We start from the raw sequence: 19,722 nt of genomic DNA, 5'->3' as shown, positions 1-19,722 counted from the left end.
TATCTATCTCTTATATTCTATTCACCTGGTCTCCTGGGGGACAGGAGGAGGTACTTGTTTAGCCATGAAGCGACAGGGTGATGGGGACATCACTTATTTCTAGACAGGATAATGCCGAAGCCTTTACGGGCAAATGGTACATTATGTTGAGTGGGGCATTGCTCCTAATTTCCTGTTGGTCATCTGGTTGGAGGTGTATTCTATCACCTTTTCTTTTTATTTGATTGGATGTGTTGTGTGGAAGGTATACTTTTGGTAATTCTGTGAAGTAGGTGGGTTATGTGACCAGATAGGTCTGCCCTCCCGAGTTGCCTTTTTACTATTTTCTGTTCTGTTATTCCTATGGTGTTAATGGAGATGCTGTTATTGTTTTCCATTCTTGAATTATTCTTGGCCTGGTATTGTTGATAGTTTGGTTGTCGATGACAAACTTAAACGCGTACCCACCATCTGATTGAACTAGAGGTCTCCAACTGTAGCTGCCAATGTTATCCTTGTCTTGGATATCATCACCTTTAACCATGGGATATGATCATTTTCCTAAACCTTCTTATTGGTATGTGTTATTAATTAATTGGTGTAACTGTTTCTCGTCCCTATTCTTGTTCAATTAGGTTATGTATGGTCTGTATACGATATGTTAGATCAAACTAAGTTGGAAATTTATTAAATAACTCTTTTTGTGTATTTGTGAAGTTTAAATAACTTTGTAAGCTCACTATATTGCAATTCTATGCCCGCTATGTTTTAAAAGCAATTAAGGTCCTTAGGTTCAATTTATGTAATGTGTTTCTGGTCCTAATATGTTTAATTAAGGGGGTTGGGATTGCCCCCCCCTACCCCTCCTTACCATGGTTTCCCTTGTGTTCTTGGTATCTTGAGGTGTGCAGATGCTCTTTTATTGATGAATATCTGGGTAGTAGTTGATACCTGTGTTGCTCACTTAGATACTCTCGTGTACTGTATGCATAATTCTCTATTTTCTTGTCTAGCTTGTGGCCCAAGCCCATGAAAGGTAGCTTAAAATGCAAGTTTAAACTAATGTTTGGATCTTAGTTAACCAGCACGATTGCCCTCCTTTTCTCCTTTGCGTTCTTTATTATATGGTAATGTGAATTAAATTTTGGAAATGAAACAAGATGCTGCATTTCCTGGTAGTTGAAACCCAATAACTACGACTTCTACTGAAGTTGTAATTTTAATATTTAATAGTTGAAAGTATTGCCGAGAGTATTAAAAGGTAAAAAAGATTTCAGGAATGAACTACTGAAGATGCGTTGTGTATGATCTTGCAGAACTTTTAAAAATCGGCGAATGATCATGATGATGCGTGCTATAGTAACCAAATTGCAGAAACAAGACTTTCTTTGATTTACACTTTGTGCTGCAAACTACTTGGAATCAAGTGTGCTCTGTGATGTTGTTTTTTCTAGACAGAATTGGTGTGGGTAAACTATGAAAAGGTGTTACGTAGAAACTGAAATTGCTTTGGAAACTTGATAAATTCTGACTGTTTATTATGAAAATCATTGCATCACATGATTTAAAGTTGTGAAAGGTCTTAAATACTTAATATAAGGTGGTAATTCTACACGCTAAATGCTTCGGAAGTTGAACTTAGTACTAACGGTCATTTTGATTTGGACTATGTTATAAAGTTAGTCGGTTTCGAGATCACTGTACTGCGAGTATGCATGACAATAAGTTACTCTTCGGGGAGGGAGGCTGTGTCATGTTCATTTGCCTTCTCCTCCAACATTTTAGTTGTGGCCTAGTCGCTACTGAAATCTGTATATTTTTATAATTTATTCCCAAACCATTCTTTTCCCCAACTTTTTCCTAGTCATTCTATGTTCTATGTTCTATGCTATGTTCTAGCGCTCGCTACAAGTTCTGCTGTGTGCTGCTATATTCTACTGAGTGGTCATACTGCGATGCTCCGTCCCCTAAGCAATCAGAGTTCTCGGCCATGTTAGCTCTGGCTTCTCCTTCTAGCGGGCATGTGACTCCATTATGGTTTTGTTGCTTGTGAGTGATCAATCGAAGGCGTGCTTGGTGTCCCCTACCAGACCAAGTTTCGGTATATATTAGGGACAATGGCTAATTCATCTGTGTGTGAGGGTTCTTCCACACCCTCAGATCATTCCACTTCAACCTTCTAGAAAACGTCCCCAAATTGTATGAAATTATGTATTTTGTTGGATAATCAAGTCGATGTGAGTATTGGCTACTAAGTTACAAGTAACTATTCTCATTTTGGTTCCGTACTGAAGTTGACGTATATCTCAAATATTATTATAATATTTATAGGTCCACCTGTTCAATACAATACAATATAATCCACTATTTCATGTGGTTAAAATTTATACATAATACATAAAAGTCAATGGTACATGTTTCACCCCCCCCCTTTTTTTTTTTTTTTTTTTTTTACGGGCATCATAAGCCTATATCTATCTTAAAAATTAATGGATATGGAATCTTTCAAATCTTATAAACAAAAGAGTAAAATGTTGGACAATGATTTCATAAAATATTATACTATAACGTCTAAAATAACGATATTGCACCAAAGTATGTTAAAAAAAAAACTGAATTAACAGTTTTTGAAGATTAAAACGTGGTTAATCATGAATATTTGAGAGTTTAAAACCAAAATGGATCCTCTTCTTATATATCATTAAGACACTCCCATAGCATGAGTCACTGTCAGTTATTTAAGACAGAAGTGTGAGTCAAAATGTGTACGGTTGATACATCTGAAACTTCTTGTGGAGGCATTGCTAATGATAAAATGTTGTGTCAAAGCTAGCGGATGTCAGTAGTTATGTTGGTGCGGTAATGACTTGGATCCAAAAGACGGTCAAGTGGGTGTTATTAACCCCATTGACACATTTGTTGGAAGAAATGATAGAGTTTTTTCGTATGGTGCGTGTTAAGTACGTCAGGCTGTTCCAGCAACACTTGCTTTCAGATGTATCAGCCCTCACTTCTCTTTTAAATAACTGACAGTGATTTTACTATCTTGGACTCGTGCTATGGGAGTAGAACAAACATCCCCCTTTGATGATTGGGCTTACACTCAAGGCCGTCACAGTCTTAATGATATATAAGAAGAGGATCCGTTTTGGTTTTAAACTCTCAAATATTCATGATTAACCACGTTTTAATATTCAAAAACTGTTAATTCACTGTTTATTTTTAACATACTTTGGTGCAATATTGTTATTTTAGACGTTATAGTATAATATTTTATGAAATCATTGCCCAACATTTTACTCTATAGTTTATAAGATTTGAAAGATTCCATATCCATTGATTTTTAAGATAGATATAGGCTGATGCTGCCCATAAACAAAGGGTGAAACATGTACCATTGACTTTTGTGTTTTATGTATAAATTTTAACCACATGAAATAGTGGATTATATTGTATTGTATTGAACAGGTGGACCTATAAATATTATAATAATATTTGAGATATACGTCAACTTCAATACGGAACCAAAATGAGAATAGTTACTTGTAACTTAGTAGCCAAACAGGCAAAATTGAAATTAAATAGTGAGTATTGGATACCGACACTAACACGTCTCTGCAAACTTCTTGCAATCTGTAAGTTCGTTATGTCTTTAGTTGGAAATGGTCTTCAGTACTACATCTATGAGTTTGGAAAAACTATTATTTGGACTTGAGGCATTTAAGGTCTGTTCTGTCCTCCTATCGCAGCTTTTAAATTTATTTATTGAATCTTTAATCGTATTCGAGTTTCTTTGTAAAATTTAGTTATATATATACCTACACTAATTGAACGTGTATGATACGCGTACCAAATCTTATCATGTTACATTTACTTTCGGTGAAACAAAATTAATGTTATTATTATTAATTATGTTGGGGTGATAGAATGTAATTTCCATTGTGGTTACTATGAAATTACCCCTATGGAAGGTTTTTTGAGCCACGCGAGTTCTTGCCAAGACGATAAAAGGTTTGTTTGATTTTTCCTTTAATTTCTTTGTTCCTTCCTTATTCTATTTTTAACTTGTAACTTGTGATTTTGCCCCTCTGGTAATGACCATTGTTGTGTTTGTTCTGATTGGTCATGGCCTGTGTTCGTTGCCATGACGATTTAGACGTGTTGGTGTTGATTGTTCTTTTTTTCTCCGGGACTGTTGACCAAGTTGGTGGTAGTTCAATTATCGTGGAGGATTATACCCTTGCTCTTGTGGATATTTCGGTATGTTATTTGATCTTTAATGTTACCTTTGGATATTTTCTTCTATCCTGAGTTGGATTTATCTGTCCATGCAACAGTACGTATTTCACTTAGGCTCACGTGTGGAGTTAGTACGTTATTCCCTTGGAGAGAACTCCGTGGTTACGCTGTGTAACTGTAGTATAAGTGAAAAGAACTTTTACCTTCGTCGAACGAATTAAGAAAACTCTACGTTAATCCAGTTCCGCAACTGGAAGCTTTAGTTTATTTAATTATCTATTATTTTCTTCTTAGGTTGGTCAACCATAGTTAGGGAATTTTTATCCTTCTGATTTGTTATTTAAATTAATTTAAAGAGATGATTCATTTAATTCATCTAGTGGACGTTTTCCATGTTAAAGCTCTTAATTTAATTTTCTTTTCTGAAATAAAGCAAATCATTTTTCCTCAAAGTAAGGCATCTTGTTCTTTCTTTAATCTTAGTATTTTGATAGCAGGTACAGTTGTTGCTTCTTAATCTACGATTTTAACATGACACCTCTCCACCAGTTCAGGTAAGTTGTTCTTGTCTTTTATTATGTGGTGTTTTACGGTGCCTGTCTCTCGCTTCCTGTTTTCTTTTGTGAACTAACTCATTAGTTGTACCACCTAGTTTGATGATTGACTGCTGTTAGCGTAATAGTTGTGTTTGACTAAGTTAACGGGTCACAGAGTAAGCCTGGAGGAGACGCTTCTAATGGCACAGCACAATCTGGTCATTGTGAGAACGCAGTGACTATCGTCGAAGAAGAGGCTGGCAGCGAGGCAACCCAGACCCCCGACACGGCACAAGCTGGTCAAGAGGAGGAGAGCACATCCAGCGACATCGAGGAAGAAAGAAGATACATTCTACGTCCAAGGCAAAGTAAATGAGTGTGACGAAATGTGGAAACTGCGTCAAGTTGTAGGGGGGATATTGACGCAATTCTCTCACCCATGGGTAAGTATCGAGATTCAATGATTCTTCTTCTTCTTCTTCTTCTTCTTTCGAATGGGCCACCAGTGGACCACGTACCAATTTCAATTCCTTCTTCTTTGTTCTTTCCTTTTCTTCCAGTACGCTTTCATCTGTTCACTATGTTTCTTCTTTCTGTCTTCAGACCACTTTGAACCAGTCTTTTTAACTTTCCTAACTTGGAATCCTTCTATTTTCAATACTTTTTCCCGAAAGCCTTCTCTATTATTTATTTCTTCTGTTGTTATATTGTTTTTTTCTAAATCCTTTCTTACTTCATTGACCCAGCTTGTCGTTGATTTCTTACTCCACAAATATCTGAAAATCTTACTGGTTAATCTACTATCTTGCATTCGATATAAATGTCCAAAAAACCATAAGTCTCCTTTTCCTCATTACATCTGATATATTTTCTATTTTTGATATATTTCAGCATTACTTCGTAATTTCCAACCTTCTGCTGTGTTTTGTGGGCCTAATATTTTCTTCATGATTCGCCTTTCTAGTATTTCTAGCTTATCTAAATTATAGTTTAATGCCAGACACTTGCTTGCATATAGGCATTCTGGCTTCACTACTGTGTTGTAATGCCTTATTTTTGCATTTTTGGATAGGCATCTTTTATTGTAGATATCTTTGGTGACACCATAAGCTCTCTCCATTTTATGTACCCTCTCCTCTACTGCAGATTTTTCTAAACCATTTTCTTGGATTATTTCCCCTAGATATTTGAATTTTTTTACCCTCTCTATTTGGCCAATATCTGTTTTCAGAAATTTTGGTGCATCCCAAATCTTTGTTAAAAATTTTGTTTTTTCTGCAGAAATTCTTAAGACAGTTCTGCTGGCGATTCTTTCCAAGACATTTACTTGGGTTACAGCAGATGTCACATTTTCAGAAAGTATTGCAAAGTCATCTGCAAATGCAAGACAATTTATTTCAATCCTCTTGTTTCCTCTTCCTAACCTTATCGGTGAAATGTTGAGTTCAATAAGTTTTTCGTTCCAAATTCTCACTATTTTCTCAAGGACACAATTAAAAAGAATTGGGGATAGTCCGTCGCCTGATAGTACACCAGTTTTTATTTTGAAAGGCTGTGACATCTCTCCCAGAAATTTCACTTTAGAGACTGTGTCTGTAAGTGTTTCACGGATTAGATTTGCCAGTTTAGACTTTATGCCAAATTCTCGAATTATTTTATATATAGTTTCTCTGTCAACAGAATCAAAAGCCTTTTTGAAATCTACAAACATGACTAGTCCTTTGAATTAAGTAACCTGTGGCGAATTATTGACTTAAGATTAAATATTTGTTCTGAGCATGATCTTCCTTTCCTGAAACCACCTTGATATTCACCTAAATGATTGTCTAGTCTTGTTTCTACTCTGTTAAATAAAATCTTGGAAAATATTTTATATGCCACTGCTAATAAAGATATTCCTCTGTAGTTATTAACGTCCTGTTTATTACCTTTTTTGTGGAGTGGATGTATCAAGGCTACTTTCCATTCCTCACGAATTTTTTCAGTTTTCCAGATTTCTTCAAAGAGTAATTGTAGCTCATTTGCTATATTTGGCAAGGACCACTTCAAAAGTTCCGCTGTAATAGAATCTTCTCCACTAGCTTTGTTGTTTTTGAGGGTTTTAATTACTTCTTCAATTTCTTTTCTAGTTGGTGGTATGTCTTCTTCCAAATTTTCATCAATATCTTGAAATTCTAATTTATGACTTGGTTCAGGACAGTTCAAAAGTTGATCAAAATATCTTGCTAATATCTCACAATTTTCAGTATTGCTTAGTCCAATTCTGCCGTTTTCATCCTTGAAACTAACATTTGTAGTTTGGTACCCCTTTAATTCATTCTTAAAAGTCTGATAAAATTCACGGGTGTTATTTTTTATAAAGTTTTTGTCCATTTCTATAAGTTTCTCCTTTTGAAAGGCTCGTTTAGTACTTCTGATTATCCTTGCTGTTTCCTTCCTTTGTTGTTTAAACATTAAAACTTCAATTTTCTTTGAGCATTTCCATTTTTTCCATGTTTTAGCCCTCTCTGCTAAAGCTTCTTCACATATTTCATTCCACCATATTTTCCTTTTATTTTTTATTGGCCCAAATGTTTTCTGTGCTGCATAATTAATTGCTTTGGATATTTCTTGCCAGTTGCCTTGTTTAGCCACTTTAATTTCGTCTTGGTAGTTTTTAATTGATTCTTTTGTTATAGTAAGTCTGTCTACATTATATTTTATTAACCTCTGTGGCTTTCTTTGTTCTTTATTAGGTAGGAGTTTGGCTTTAATTTTAGAGAGATAATGGTCAGAAACAAATTCACCATTCCTTACTACTTTCACATTCATAATTTCTTCTGTACTTTTTTTTGAAACAGCCACATGATCTAACTGAAACTCTCCTAACATTGGGTTTGGAGATATCCACGTTTTAGCTTTTCTGGGGAGTTTTCTAAAGAAGGTTGACATTAGTTTCAGGTGATAGCTTTGACACAAACTGATTAGCCTAATACCATTTGTATTTGTTCTTCTGTGGGCTGGGTAATGTCCTACTACATTTCTAAATTTCTTTTCTCTACCTATTTGTGCATTGAAGTCACCTAATAGTAATATGGCGTTCATTTTCGGAATTTTGGATATTTCATTTTCCAAACGAACCCAGAATTCCTCTGTTTTTTGAGGGTTTTTCCTATTGTCTTCATTTATTGGTGCATGGCAATTAACAAGTGTGTACGTTTTGTTTTTGCATTTAATTGATAGGAGAGATATTCTTTCTGAATTGGATTTAAATTCTGTTACATTACCTATTATACTTTTATGAATGTAGAAAGCTGTACCAAGTAGTGGCATCCCCTTCATAATTTTGATTGCTGGTTTGCCTTTAAAGATCCTGTAGTTACAAGTGTGTATTACATTTTCATCTAGGAATCTAGTTTCTTGAACTGCCAAAATTTGAATTTTGTTTTTCTCTAGAAGTATTTCTAGTTCTTTTTGTTTACCAGTCTTGAGTAGAGAATTTACATTTAAAGTGCCAAAAAAAGAATTCCTTTTTGAATTTTATTTTAGAAGGATTCCAAGGTTGCTCCGACTCAACCTTCTGATTACAGTTGTTGGGACTCCCCAGAACCTTTAGTCCCAATGCATTGCGTGATGCAATGGTGGATTTCTCTTCCGAGTTACCACCTGGGATAGTGCCTTCATTCAGCGGACTTTCCATACTGCAATTGAAATTGTATAAAATACAAAGTGAGGAATTAGATTCCAGGATAAGATCGGATTGTTAGTCCGAAATTTGATTTTTGTTCGTGGTTCACTCCACTAGGCTCTTCCGCTCTCTCCACCGTTTGGAACTAAAGCAGAGTTCCTCTTCCGCCTTCAAGACCGTTGGCCAGGTTTCACCTGTAACCCTAGGCAGGGGCCCTTACTGGGTGCTACCACCCGGAGCCAGATGGACCCAGGTTTTTTAACGAGGTTGTTACTCCTCCCTCTCCTCACTTCCCCGTCTCTTGATAGACGAGGCCCCGGGCTTGGGACCGGTAATAGCGGAGTTTCAATGATTATTATTATTATTATTATTATTATTATTATTATTATTATTATTATTATATTATTATTATTATCATTATTACACTTAAGAAAATGGAAATTGCAACACAATGAAGGCATTGGTCATTGGTGTTGATTTTCAAGATATGGAACGATTCCATGTAGGTATGAAAATGATCAAAGTTTCAGACCCATTGGATTGTTGCTACAGGTCTCCCCACGTGATTGGTCTCGGAGGAATTAACTCCAGTATACGGACTCTGGTGTAGCGTAGTTGACTTGCAGTCTGTGCAGTGATGTGTTCTCCTTCAAACATGCCTCGATGACAGAAGAGCACGCTATCAACAACTGTCGCCGTTTGAGAGGGCTCGGATAATTGGGCTGTGTGAGACTGGATTATCGCTAAGGACTGTCGCTGCACGTGTTGGCAGACAGACATCTACGGTACAACGTGTATGGCAGCAGTGGTCAAATGAAGGTACCCACACTTGTAGAGCTGGCACAGGCCCAGCGCGACAGACAACTGTGAGAGAGGATCGCCGCATCATTCGGATGGCCCGGATGGAACCCCATGCAACAGCAGCGCAAATTCGAGCAGCTGTGGGACCCCACGTTACATAACAAACAGTCGGTAATCGCCTGCGTGCAGCTGGCTTACGAGCCCGTGTCCCTGCAGAAGGTGTTCCATTGACCCCACAACAGCGACGTGTAAGGCTGGCTTGGTGTCGAGAAAGATCGACGTGGGTCGACGAATGGCATAGATTCGTCTTTAGTGATGAATTGCGCTTCTGTCTTGCCTGCAGTGATCGCCGGAATCGTGTGCGCCGATGTACCAGGGAGAGGGGCCGCCCAGATCTTATTGCTGAGAGGCACACAGGGCCAATACCAAGCATTATGGTCTGGGGAGCTATTGGCTTTAATGTGAAATCACAATTAGTGCTTGTTGAGGGCACTATGACCGCTCGACAGTACGTTGATAGTGTACTCAATCCAGTGGTTGTCCCTATGATGGCGAACATTGCTAATGGGATGTTTCAGCAGGACAATGCCCGGGTTCACACTGCACACATCTCCAGAGAAGCTCTCCATGACATCACAACCTTAGAATGGCCCACCAGATCCCCGGACCTCAGTCCTATTGAGCATGTGTGGGACATGATGGGTCGACAACTGGCCAACCGCCCTCAGCCACCCACAACTCTGGAACAACTGACCCGTGCAGTGCAGCAAGCATGGGCCACAATTCCTCAGGAAGCGATCCAGGGCCTTATTGATTCCATGCCTCGACGAATTGCATCAATGTATTGCAGCTCGTGGTGGGCACATCCTGTATTGATTGTTGTCCAAACTTGCAGTCTGAGGGACCTGAAAGTGTAATCATCGAAGTACAACCGAACACTCGTCCTGCATGTTCAATTGCAGCAATGTAGCACCACTCCTTCTGGGTGTTGCAATTTCCATTTTCTTCAGTGTATTATTATTATTATTATTATTATTATTATTATTATTATTATTATTATTATTATTATTATGACAACGAAAGTCGCACTGCATGTCAAGAAACATGTGCTGTACATAATTATATGAGTTCAGTTAATGTAAATACTTGTAAATTAATATTATATAATTTTTTCTTACCTGTATGTACAATTTGTATTCCATAACGATATTTTGAAACACACTGTAAGTTCCAGAATGGCACTAGATGATGGTAGAATATTCTGTGCATTATAATAATGAGAATTTACGAGAAGGTATTTTGGTAATGTATCTTTCTAGAAGCCTGGCCAGGCACATATATAAGGAGGTGGTCTTGGTGTTAACGAGGAGTTATTGTTTAGTAGAGTTATGGTGTAGCAAGAATATACTTGTGACCTCATGTTGTTGTGACATGCAGTGGTTGCAGTCTGCATGTGGAAGTGATAGGCAGTTATTTAAAATAGCGACTTTGTTGATGTGTGAATTTTGCTAGTGACAGCAGTGATTAAGGTTATATGTGCATTTAATTTTTGTAAATAAATGTGAATAAATAACTGTACCAACTGACAGCATTTCATGTGCCGTCTTTGTGGATGCGTTAACCTACGCTTAGTAAAATTAAGTTTTATAGACAGCAGGAATATTTTCGTGATGGTTCGTTATACTGTAAAGATACGTGGAACAGACAAATTCTCAACGGATTCTTTTCGATATTATGATGTCAATTTTACATTAATAGTTATTAAACACTCAGAAATGTAGAATAATAGTGAAGCCGCAGGAAAATACGGCGTAGGCCTAACTAAGGCAAATATTCGGCATTAGCGTGAAGTCAAAGATGACATTGTGAGGTATGTGCGCAAAATACGCAAGAGCGGAACTGCCACATACCAGTGCAATAAACTTGTTCGTTGACCTTCAATGTCTGCAATTAGGCCTATGCACTGCTAGCCACTGAAGTCGGCCAAACCTGGCAAGCAAGACGTATGTGTAGCGGCAGCCGTTGTTCCTGACGCTGAGTAAAAGTAACAGTTTTATAGACAGCAAGATCGTCGTATTGTAGAGACGTGTGGAATAGGTATTACATAAAATCAGCTTCATGGTCCGTATCGCACTTCAATAGATTCACAATTAAGTATTTATTTATTTTCCACCTAGTCGATACAATGATTGCTTAAGGCAATTTTTAATGGTCAAAAGTGGTACATGTTTCGTATATTATCAACATCTTCAGCCACATAACACTGTTTAGATGAAAAATATATAAAATTGACAAAGTAATGCTTTAGAGGAAGTGACCTTAAAATTAACATAAGATTGACAAGATGAAAACAAACAAATAACTCAAGAGAAAATATATAAATTATTTCTACAATAGAAAGCAGTCGTCAAGGAAACACTTGTACAATATTCCATAGAGAAATTGTCCTAATAAATATTCTTTTCTTAATAATTCATGAAAAAAGATCAATTTATAAATTAAAAATTATACAATTTATAAGTAATTATCGAAATGAAGAAATCCTGATATCACAGTGCGGCTCTTATTATTAACATAGATGAAAATATAACTACTAATTCCTAGTTGTCAAATCTTATTAAGCCTGCTTTCCTTTGGAACAGTAACTCCTGTCATTCTTTCACAGTTTTGCGCCGGGTGTAATATTGATGATGCGTTCTTCCTTGCTCTTGCACCTGAGGAGGTGGAGGAGCGGGGGATATAGGTGTGTCAAGAATTTCCTTGCTGTCACCTATAGCTTCAACTGAGGAGGAATAAGTTGTAAGGCTATATGTAGGTGGAGAAATTCCAATTCTTTTTTCTTGATCTTACTTAGACTATTTGGAACACACGAAAATTATTAATCAAATAGAGGGTTTGGATTTTTGGACACGTTATGTGGACGATGTTTACGCTATAATAGATAACAGACTCAACGATAGCAATAAAGTATTAAATATATTGAATAATTTGGATTCCAATATAAAATTCACTTTAGAAGAAGAGGTTGAAAAATCACTGAATTTTCTGGACATAGTCACAACAAGAGAAGAAAAAGGATTTTCTTTCAAAATACACAGAAAATCCACTTTCACACTGACCACTATCAAGAACAACTCGTTACACCCTGAGGCACAGAAAAGATCAGCATATTATAGTTACGTTAACAGAGCGTTTAGTATTCCTTTATCCAAATCTGAACGGAATAAAGAACTGTTGTTTATCCGACAACAAGCCCTCTTGAATGGTTTCAACAATAACATGATTGATAAAATAATTAATAAATTTTCGGAGAAGCAACAATCTAAATTAGCAGTCGAACCTAGTAAAACTGAAAAATATATCAAGTTCACATATAATAATCCAAACATTCATGTAATAACAAATTTATTTAAGAGAAAAAATTTCAAAATTGCATTTTCCACCAATAACAACATGAAACATAGTATTTTCAACCATGATACAATAAATCTCTCGGAAAAAGATAAATTTTTTGATTCCGGTATATATAAACTTACATGCTTTGAATGTAAGAATACATACATAGGACAATCTGGCCGCAATTTTAAAGTTAGATATTTGGAACATGTGAATGCTGAAAAACATAGAAGATTCTCAGCAATGGGATCACACATGACTGCCACAGGTCATAAATTTACCAACATAGAACAAGACCTGACCATCATAAAAAAGTTAAAAAAGGGCAGCTTAATGAACACATATGAAGACCTGTACATTCATCTAGACCAACTTGTAAAGAAAAATGATAACCTTAATGAGGCTGTAGAATATAAGAATCCATTATATTATCAAATTCTAGTATATTTGAAAATGCTTGAGAAGGATCAAGAAAAAAGAATTGGAATTTCTCCACCTACATATAGCCTTACAACTTATTCCTCCTCAGTTGAAGCTATAGGTGACAGCAAGGAAATTCTTGACACACCTATATCCCCCGCTCCTCCACCTCCTCAGGTGCAAGAGCAAGGAAGAACGCATCATCAATATTACACCCGGCGCAAAACTGTGAAAGAATGACAGGAGTTACTGTTCCAAAGGAAAGCAGGCTTAATAAGATTTGACAACTAGGAATTAGTAGTTATATTTTCATCTATGTTAATAATAAGAGCCGCACTGTGATATCAGGATTTCTTCATTTCGATAATTACTTATAAATTGTATAATTTTTAATTTATAAATTGATCTTTTTTCATGAATTATTAAGAAAAGAATATTTATTAGGACAATTTCTCTATGGAATATTGTACAAGTGTTTCCTTGACGACTGCTTTCTATTGTAGAAATAATTTATATATTTTCTCTTGAGTTATTTGTTTGTTTTCATCTTGTCAATCTTATGTTAATTTTAAGGTCACTTCCTCTAAAGCATTACTTTGTCAATTTTATATATTTTTCATCTAAACAGTGTTATGTGGCTGAAGATGTTGATAATATATGAAACATGTACCACTTTTGACCATTAAAAATTGCCTTAAGCAATCATTGTATCGACTAGGTGGAAAATAAATAAATACTTAATTGTGGAATAGGTATTGTCGGCAAATTTTCAACAGGTTCTTTTTGATATTATGATTCCAATTTTAAGTTAATGGTTATTAAACCCATGGAAATAAAGTATAATTGTGCAGTCACAAGAAAAATATGGCATAACTAAAGCCAATGTTCGGCATTGGCGTAAAGACAAGGATAGTCTAAAAATGTGAACTGAACAAGAAAGACATTCATATGATTTTACAAAGCACTTTTTAAACCTCATTTAAATATTTTGAAGGAAAAAGTGGGGGCCATCTTGCATTCAGGGTCATCTTGGATTTGGAGAAATACAAACAGTAATATGGCAAATTTGTTGATATAATGAAGCAGATCGATGTTTAATCCGTCCTTGAACCTCAAGACAATTAGTACAGTGGTCAATTATTTCTTATAGTCTGATGTCTACACTACACACCCCAGCCCAGGCCCGACACCCACCGTGCTTATTCAGCTTAGTACCATGTATACGATGAAATTGTTCTAATCATTATGTTTGAAAGATCTAAATACAGCACAGCAAGTAGTATAACAAATAGTTCATGTTAACCTTGGTTGACAGAACAGAATTTGGTAATTTAAATTTAAATCTTTAAGATGAAACCAGGCAAAGAATCTGTCAGTACCAAGAAATTTGTTGCGATGTGAATGCAAATTTCCTTGCGACTTTAAGTTGAGGGTATGGCAGCACTCACCTGTGTTCCACCTCCTCCCTTGCCCGTTGCTGCCTTCTTACGGCGCTCCTCTCTGCGGTCCGCCTTGGAGCTGGGCTGATCGTGGTCAAAACTCTTATTGCCGTGCAACTTGTTGTCGGCCTGTGCATACAGGTATGCTCCCGACGACACCGACTAAAAATAACAAGAATCGTCAGAGAAGGCAGACGACAAAGTATAATCATCAGTTTAATGTGCTGTCGTTACCTCCTCGGCCTTCTTCTGGATGACATCATCAAACAGCTTAGTCATAGATTGCAAGAACTGCTCCGACACTACCACCGTGTTACACAGGATGTGCACGTTCTGGCTGGGGCACTTGCCGAGCACTTCCTTCACGATGATCTCCACATCCTCTGGTTGAAACACTGATGGCAATAAAGGCTGAAACACACACATTAGTCAGCCTATTTCAAGGGCTTTTTCACTGGATTCTTTAGATCAACATTTAAAGTATTATTCAGTATACTGAGAAATTATTAAAATTAAAAGTCTTTAAATGAAACTTTATGACTCTTACATGCTTTAACGGCCTTTAGTCTAAAATTGCACATACAGTGAATCCTTGGTTTGTTAAGCCCTGCGGTGTAGGGGAAAATGCATCCGCCTGTCACCCGGCGGCCCCGGGTTCGATTACCGGCCGGGTCAGGGGTTTTTAATTGTAAATAGTTAATGTCCCTGGCCTGGGGACTGGGTGTTTGTGTTGTCCTTAACGTTTCTTTCCTCACATTCAACACTTTACACTTCCGCCATTTACAAAATACGCACAGGTTCTTAATATATGGTGCAAGTTGGGGCAAAAGATCTTTCTAGGTCGACGCCCCGTACAAATAGCATTTTAAAAAAAAATCTTGGTTTCCCATTTTTGGAGGGACCATGAAAAAAGAGACACCTTATAACACAGGAAAATCTGGGAATGAATTAAAAATCATCAACAATTTGACCAAACAGTACAATAATTGCACTCCAGCCTGAAGGCCTGCAAGTCCTTTCAGGCATTATTCTTGCTCCCTGGACCGGGATCACTATCTCACCATCAGATAGTTCAGTTAAACAAGTCCTCATATGCAGCTAAAAATTTGTGACCATGACACGAATCAAACCCAGGAGAGGCAGGCGAGCTCTAGGCTGGCTCCACGAGTTAAAAATGCGTTAACAAAGGCAAACAAAGTACAAGCATCAGTTCAATACAAAATTCAGTTTTATCGGGGATACTTCCGTCAGTGGTGGTGGAAGTACAACTGGGCAGCCATCCTTTATTAACACTATTCAGAGGGAAATAAGGTATCAGCCAATGACAGACTATCTAGGCCCTGGCACTTAATACCGCTGGGGTCAGAAAATAACATGAGTTGACCAGTGGAGGTCAGACAGGATTGTGACACAAATAAGTGCAATGCCAGGACTCAGCTATGGGCCCTGTGGTCAGATATTTCCATTAATTTCCCATGAAAACCTTTGATTAGTCAAGCTCATCGTAAATACAACTATCAATCACAAGTTCTCTAAAATAAAGGGCATTCGATACAAAAGCGCCCATTAATGGCAAAATTCTTTTATTCTTCATCTTCCCTTGTATTTCGGTCACCAGTATAAACAGAGTATCATTCTGCAAATCTTTTACCACATCAATTAGGCCTTCTTGACTTTTGAAGATTATGTTGTACTCGAGAATATGATTTTGAATGCAACTATCAATTCTCAGAAGTTCTCCAATCATATGAGGATTGGGGCAAAAGTTATGGCAACTATTTTTTTTCTTGTTGATATGTGAACGGATCACAAACGTATATGTGTCGTGAGGAAGTTCTGCAGGCATAGTGTGTGTGCAGAAGAACAGATTGCTCTGTGATAGCTGGTAGTAGCGAAGCGAGGGCTGTGAAATCAGTCGGTTGATGAGTGTCGTGCGAGATGGAAGTAACCCGTGTTGAGCAGCGCGCTTATATCAAAATAGCCATTCTCCGAGGGAGAAATGCGATGAAATGTCACAGTAAATTAGTGGAAGCCCTTGGGAATAATACCCTAGCATACCGTACAGTAGCACGGTGGGTAGGAAAGTTCCAGCAAGGACGTGTGTCAACCAGTGATGAGCAACGTTTGGGACGACCTGTCAGTGTGCGGACCGACGTGGCACGTGCCGTCATCGAGCAGCTCCTGGATGAAGACAGACGATGGATACTATTGGAGTTAGAGAGGGCAAGTAGCATCGAGAAACGCACCGTCCACAGGATATTGCATAATGAGCTGCAACTGCACAAAATCGCACCGCGGTGGGTACCGCAAGTACTGATGGAAGTTCAAAGGTGGGTGCGCTACGCAATATGTTCCGACCACCTTGCACGCTGGCAACAGGACAGCGATCAGTTCTTGTCACGAATAATCGCCATCGATGAATTTTGGGCCAGGACATACGAACTGGAACTGAAACGTCAGTCCGCAAAGTGGCGACATGATGGATCACCAAGGAGGCAGAAGGTCCGTCAGAATCCTTCCCACCGAGCTCGATAGCTGCAGTCGCTTAAGTGCGGCCAGTATCCAGTATTCGGGAGATAGTAGGTTCGAACCCCACTGTCGGCAGCCCTGAAGATGTTTATCTGAATCGTCTAAGGTCCCGAAATCCACCATTAAGAATTGCAGTAGAACTGAAGAATACCAACTTCAATATTACTAAGGAATGGCAGGGAAGACAGGATACTAGGCCTGAGTCAACTTTGCCACACATAGGACCGTCACTGCCACCTGGATTTGAGCTTCCTAAGAAAACCTGGTCTACTCTTAACAGGATATGATCGGGCCATGGTAACTGCGCAGAGTTCCACTACAAGTGGAAAAGAATTCCTACGCCTAAGTGCGACTGTGGTGCCTCCAAACAGACCATCCTGCACATTATCAGCAAATGTCCAAAAAAAAAAAAAAAGTACACTGGTGATATCAGTGACTTTGCCCATGCGCTTCCAGAGACAGTTAGCTATATAAATAACCTGAATAGAAATATATAGTTTGTCATTGTGCGTTGTATCTGTAAAGCCATACGCTAAATAAATAAATAAATAAATAAGTAAATAAATAAATAAATAAATAAATAAATAAATAAATAAATAAATAAATAAATAAATAAATAAATAAATAAATAAATAAAGTCAAAGAAGCAATACTACAGGAACTATGTAGTCAGTTATATTGTGCATACAGGAGATGTGACATACGTAGACCAAAAATAAATGGAATGAGTCTTACCATCGAAAGAACAAATATGGAAATGCTATCTTCGTTCTTCCAGATGTACAGATTTTCTCTACAAAACAATTATGGAAACAACTCATTGTACAATTTCATCCCTTTACTACAAACAACTAGTTCAGTCATAGTATGATCATGAAGATGAAAATGGGGCAACGGGACAACAGTGGGCAGAAATGATTCAACTTACCCCAATACAGGAAACAAAACTCCCTGATCTCAATGTGTCTGTTCTCCAAAAACAAAACCAGTTAGATCTCAGAAGGTACCTTATTAGCGAAGGTTTAATTTTAGAAAGGTAGACTGGTCGAGATTTCCAGAACTGCTGTATAAGACGACGGCTGTGAAGAGATCTTCCAGAATGTCTATTCAGATAAAGTTCTTTACTCACACAATTCCCTCCAGTGCAACAAATATGGAAGCAGGAAAAAATCATTTCTGCTATAAAAGAGACAATAAGGATCAATGGACTGAAACAATAGAAAATTTGGACACAGTCATAAGGCTTGGAGACTTCTGAGACACCTAATACCACATCACTGCCAATCAAATAGCACATCAGTAACTGCTGAATGGGAACACCAAAAAAAAGTGAGCAAGAGAAAAATAACAACCTTGCACCTTCATTCAGCGGAGAGGAAAATTAGCCAGCTTCGATGACATACAAACCAAGCACTTCGGCTTAACAACAAAAGAACGGATTTTCCAACTCTAAGGGGCTCAGACGCTTCAGGCACTGGCCTTCTGAACCGAACATGGCAAGTTGATCCTGGCTCATTCCGGTGGTATACGTTAGCCTCATGTTGATAGATTTACTGATACATAAAATATCTCTTGCAGGACGAAATTCTGGCACCTCGAGTCTCCAAAAACTGCAAAATTAGTTAGTGGGATGTAAAAAGAATAACATTATTATTTACAATTACTGTGTTAACAGTTGACAAATTTGAAAGATATGGCAGAGGAGCCAAATGACTGCTTTGCTGAAACCTGGTAAGGAGGGAAACAATACAAAGAATTTTACACCAGTTGCACTGCTGTGTCAACTTTGCTTGAAGTAAGGCTCTTGCCGATAACTGATCCCCTGCTTATCCCTCAGCAAGCTGGCTTTCGTCCTGGTAAAATACTCAATATTACGCAGTTTATAGAGGATGGTTTTGAAGCTGGTAAGGTGACAGGAGTGGTTTAAACAGCAGGTATGCCACTGTCAATCATCAGCTTCTATTAGTTATTATCTACAACCTGACCAAGTCTCCTGCAGAACTGCGGACTTTCATGGACAGCTCAGCCTCCCCCAAGGTAGTGTGCTGGCTCCAATGATCAACCTGTCATCCCCAATAGCAAGGAGATTTTTTGTATGCTAATCTTGTCACTGTGGCCACTTGAAGCACAACGCGACATAAGGTCTGCCAAGATAGTACAGTAGGAACCAGCCATTCATAGGTGGAACACAGTGGCAGTCCACTTGCTTGTCCTGTCTGGTATAATCATGTGGACATATTCTAAACATCACCCTCTGTTCATAAAGAAATAGCTGTGAATAAGGAAAGACACAAAGAATGAGTGAAGTCAAGGAAGAGTTTCAGGCTACTGTGCAATAAATAAATGACAAATGCGATGTCAAATCAATAAAATAATGACCAAGCACTGAACGTTTGGCCTGCGATTTCATCCAGCAATAATCAGTTCTGTGCATGACAACGCATTAGCTCCAGATTACACATATTAACCACCCAACATATTGTGCATTTTCTCGGAGAGGAATAATCCCGAGCATGACTAACAAATTAACACCATAGAGCGTCTTCCACAGAATGCAGACCGGGAATGAACGCGTAATAACCTCGCAATACACTCCATAACGTCTTCGTAGTCTGCTCCATAGTAATGACTCCACAGTCATGCTTCATCAACACTACCAATTCCATCGTGGATAATGAACTTGTCGCACGCACACACACATATATAGGCTTACTCC

The 19,722-nt window shown here is 37.8% G+C and overlaps 1 protein-coding gene across 1 annotated transcript in view; it reads right to left on the bottom strand.

The window, feature by feature from the left end:
• Window positions 1-19,722, bottom strand: part of Ufl1 (UFM1 specific ligase 1) — a 392,500-nt gene that overhangs the window by 165,682 nt on the left and 207,096 nt on the right. The window contains exons 7-8 of the mRNA XM_067143679.2: window positions 14,712-14,888; window positions 14,487-14,639 (exon numbers count right to left, since the gene is read on the bottom strand). Of these exons, the coding sequence (XP_066999780.1) occupies window positions 14,487-14,639; window positions 14,712-14,888 (330 nt within the window). The remainder of the gene's footprint in view (window positions 1-14,486; window positions 14,640-14,711; window positions 14,889-19,722) is intronic.

The sequence above is a fragment of the Anabrus simplex genome, chromosome 3 (assembly GCF_040414725.1).
Source record: "Anabrus simplex isolate iqAnaSimp1 chromosome 3, ASM4041472v1, whole genome shotgun sequence".
Classification (NCBI taxonomy): domain Eukaryota; kingdom Metazoa; phylum Arthropoda; class Insecta; order Orthoptera; family Tettigoniidae; genus Anabrus; species Anabrus simplex.
This window is presented reverse-complemented; position numbering and strand designations above follow the sequence as displayed.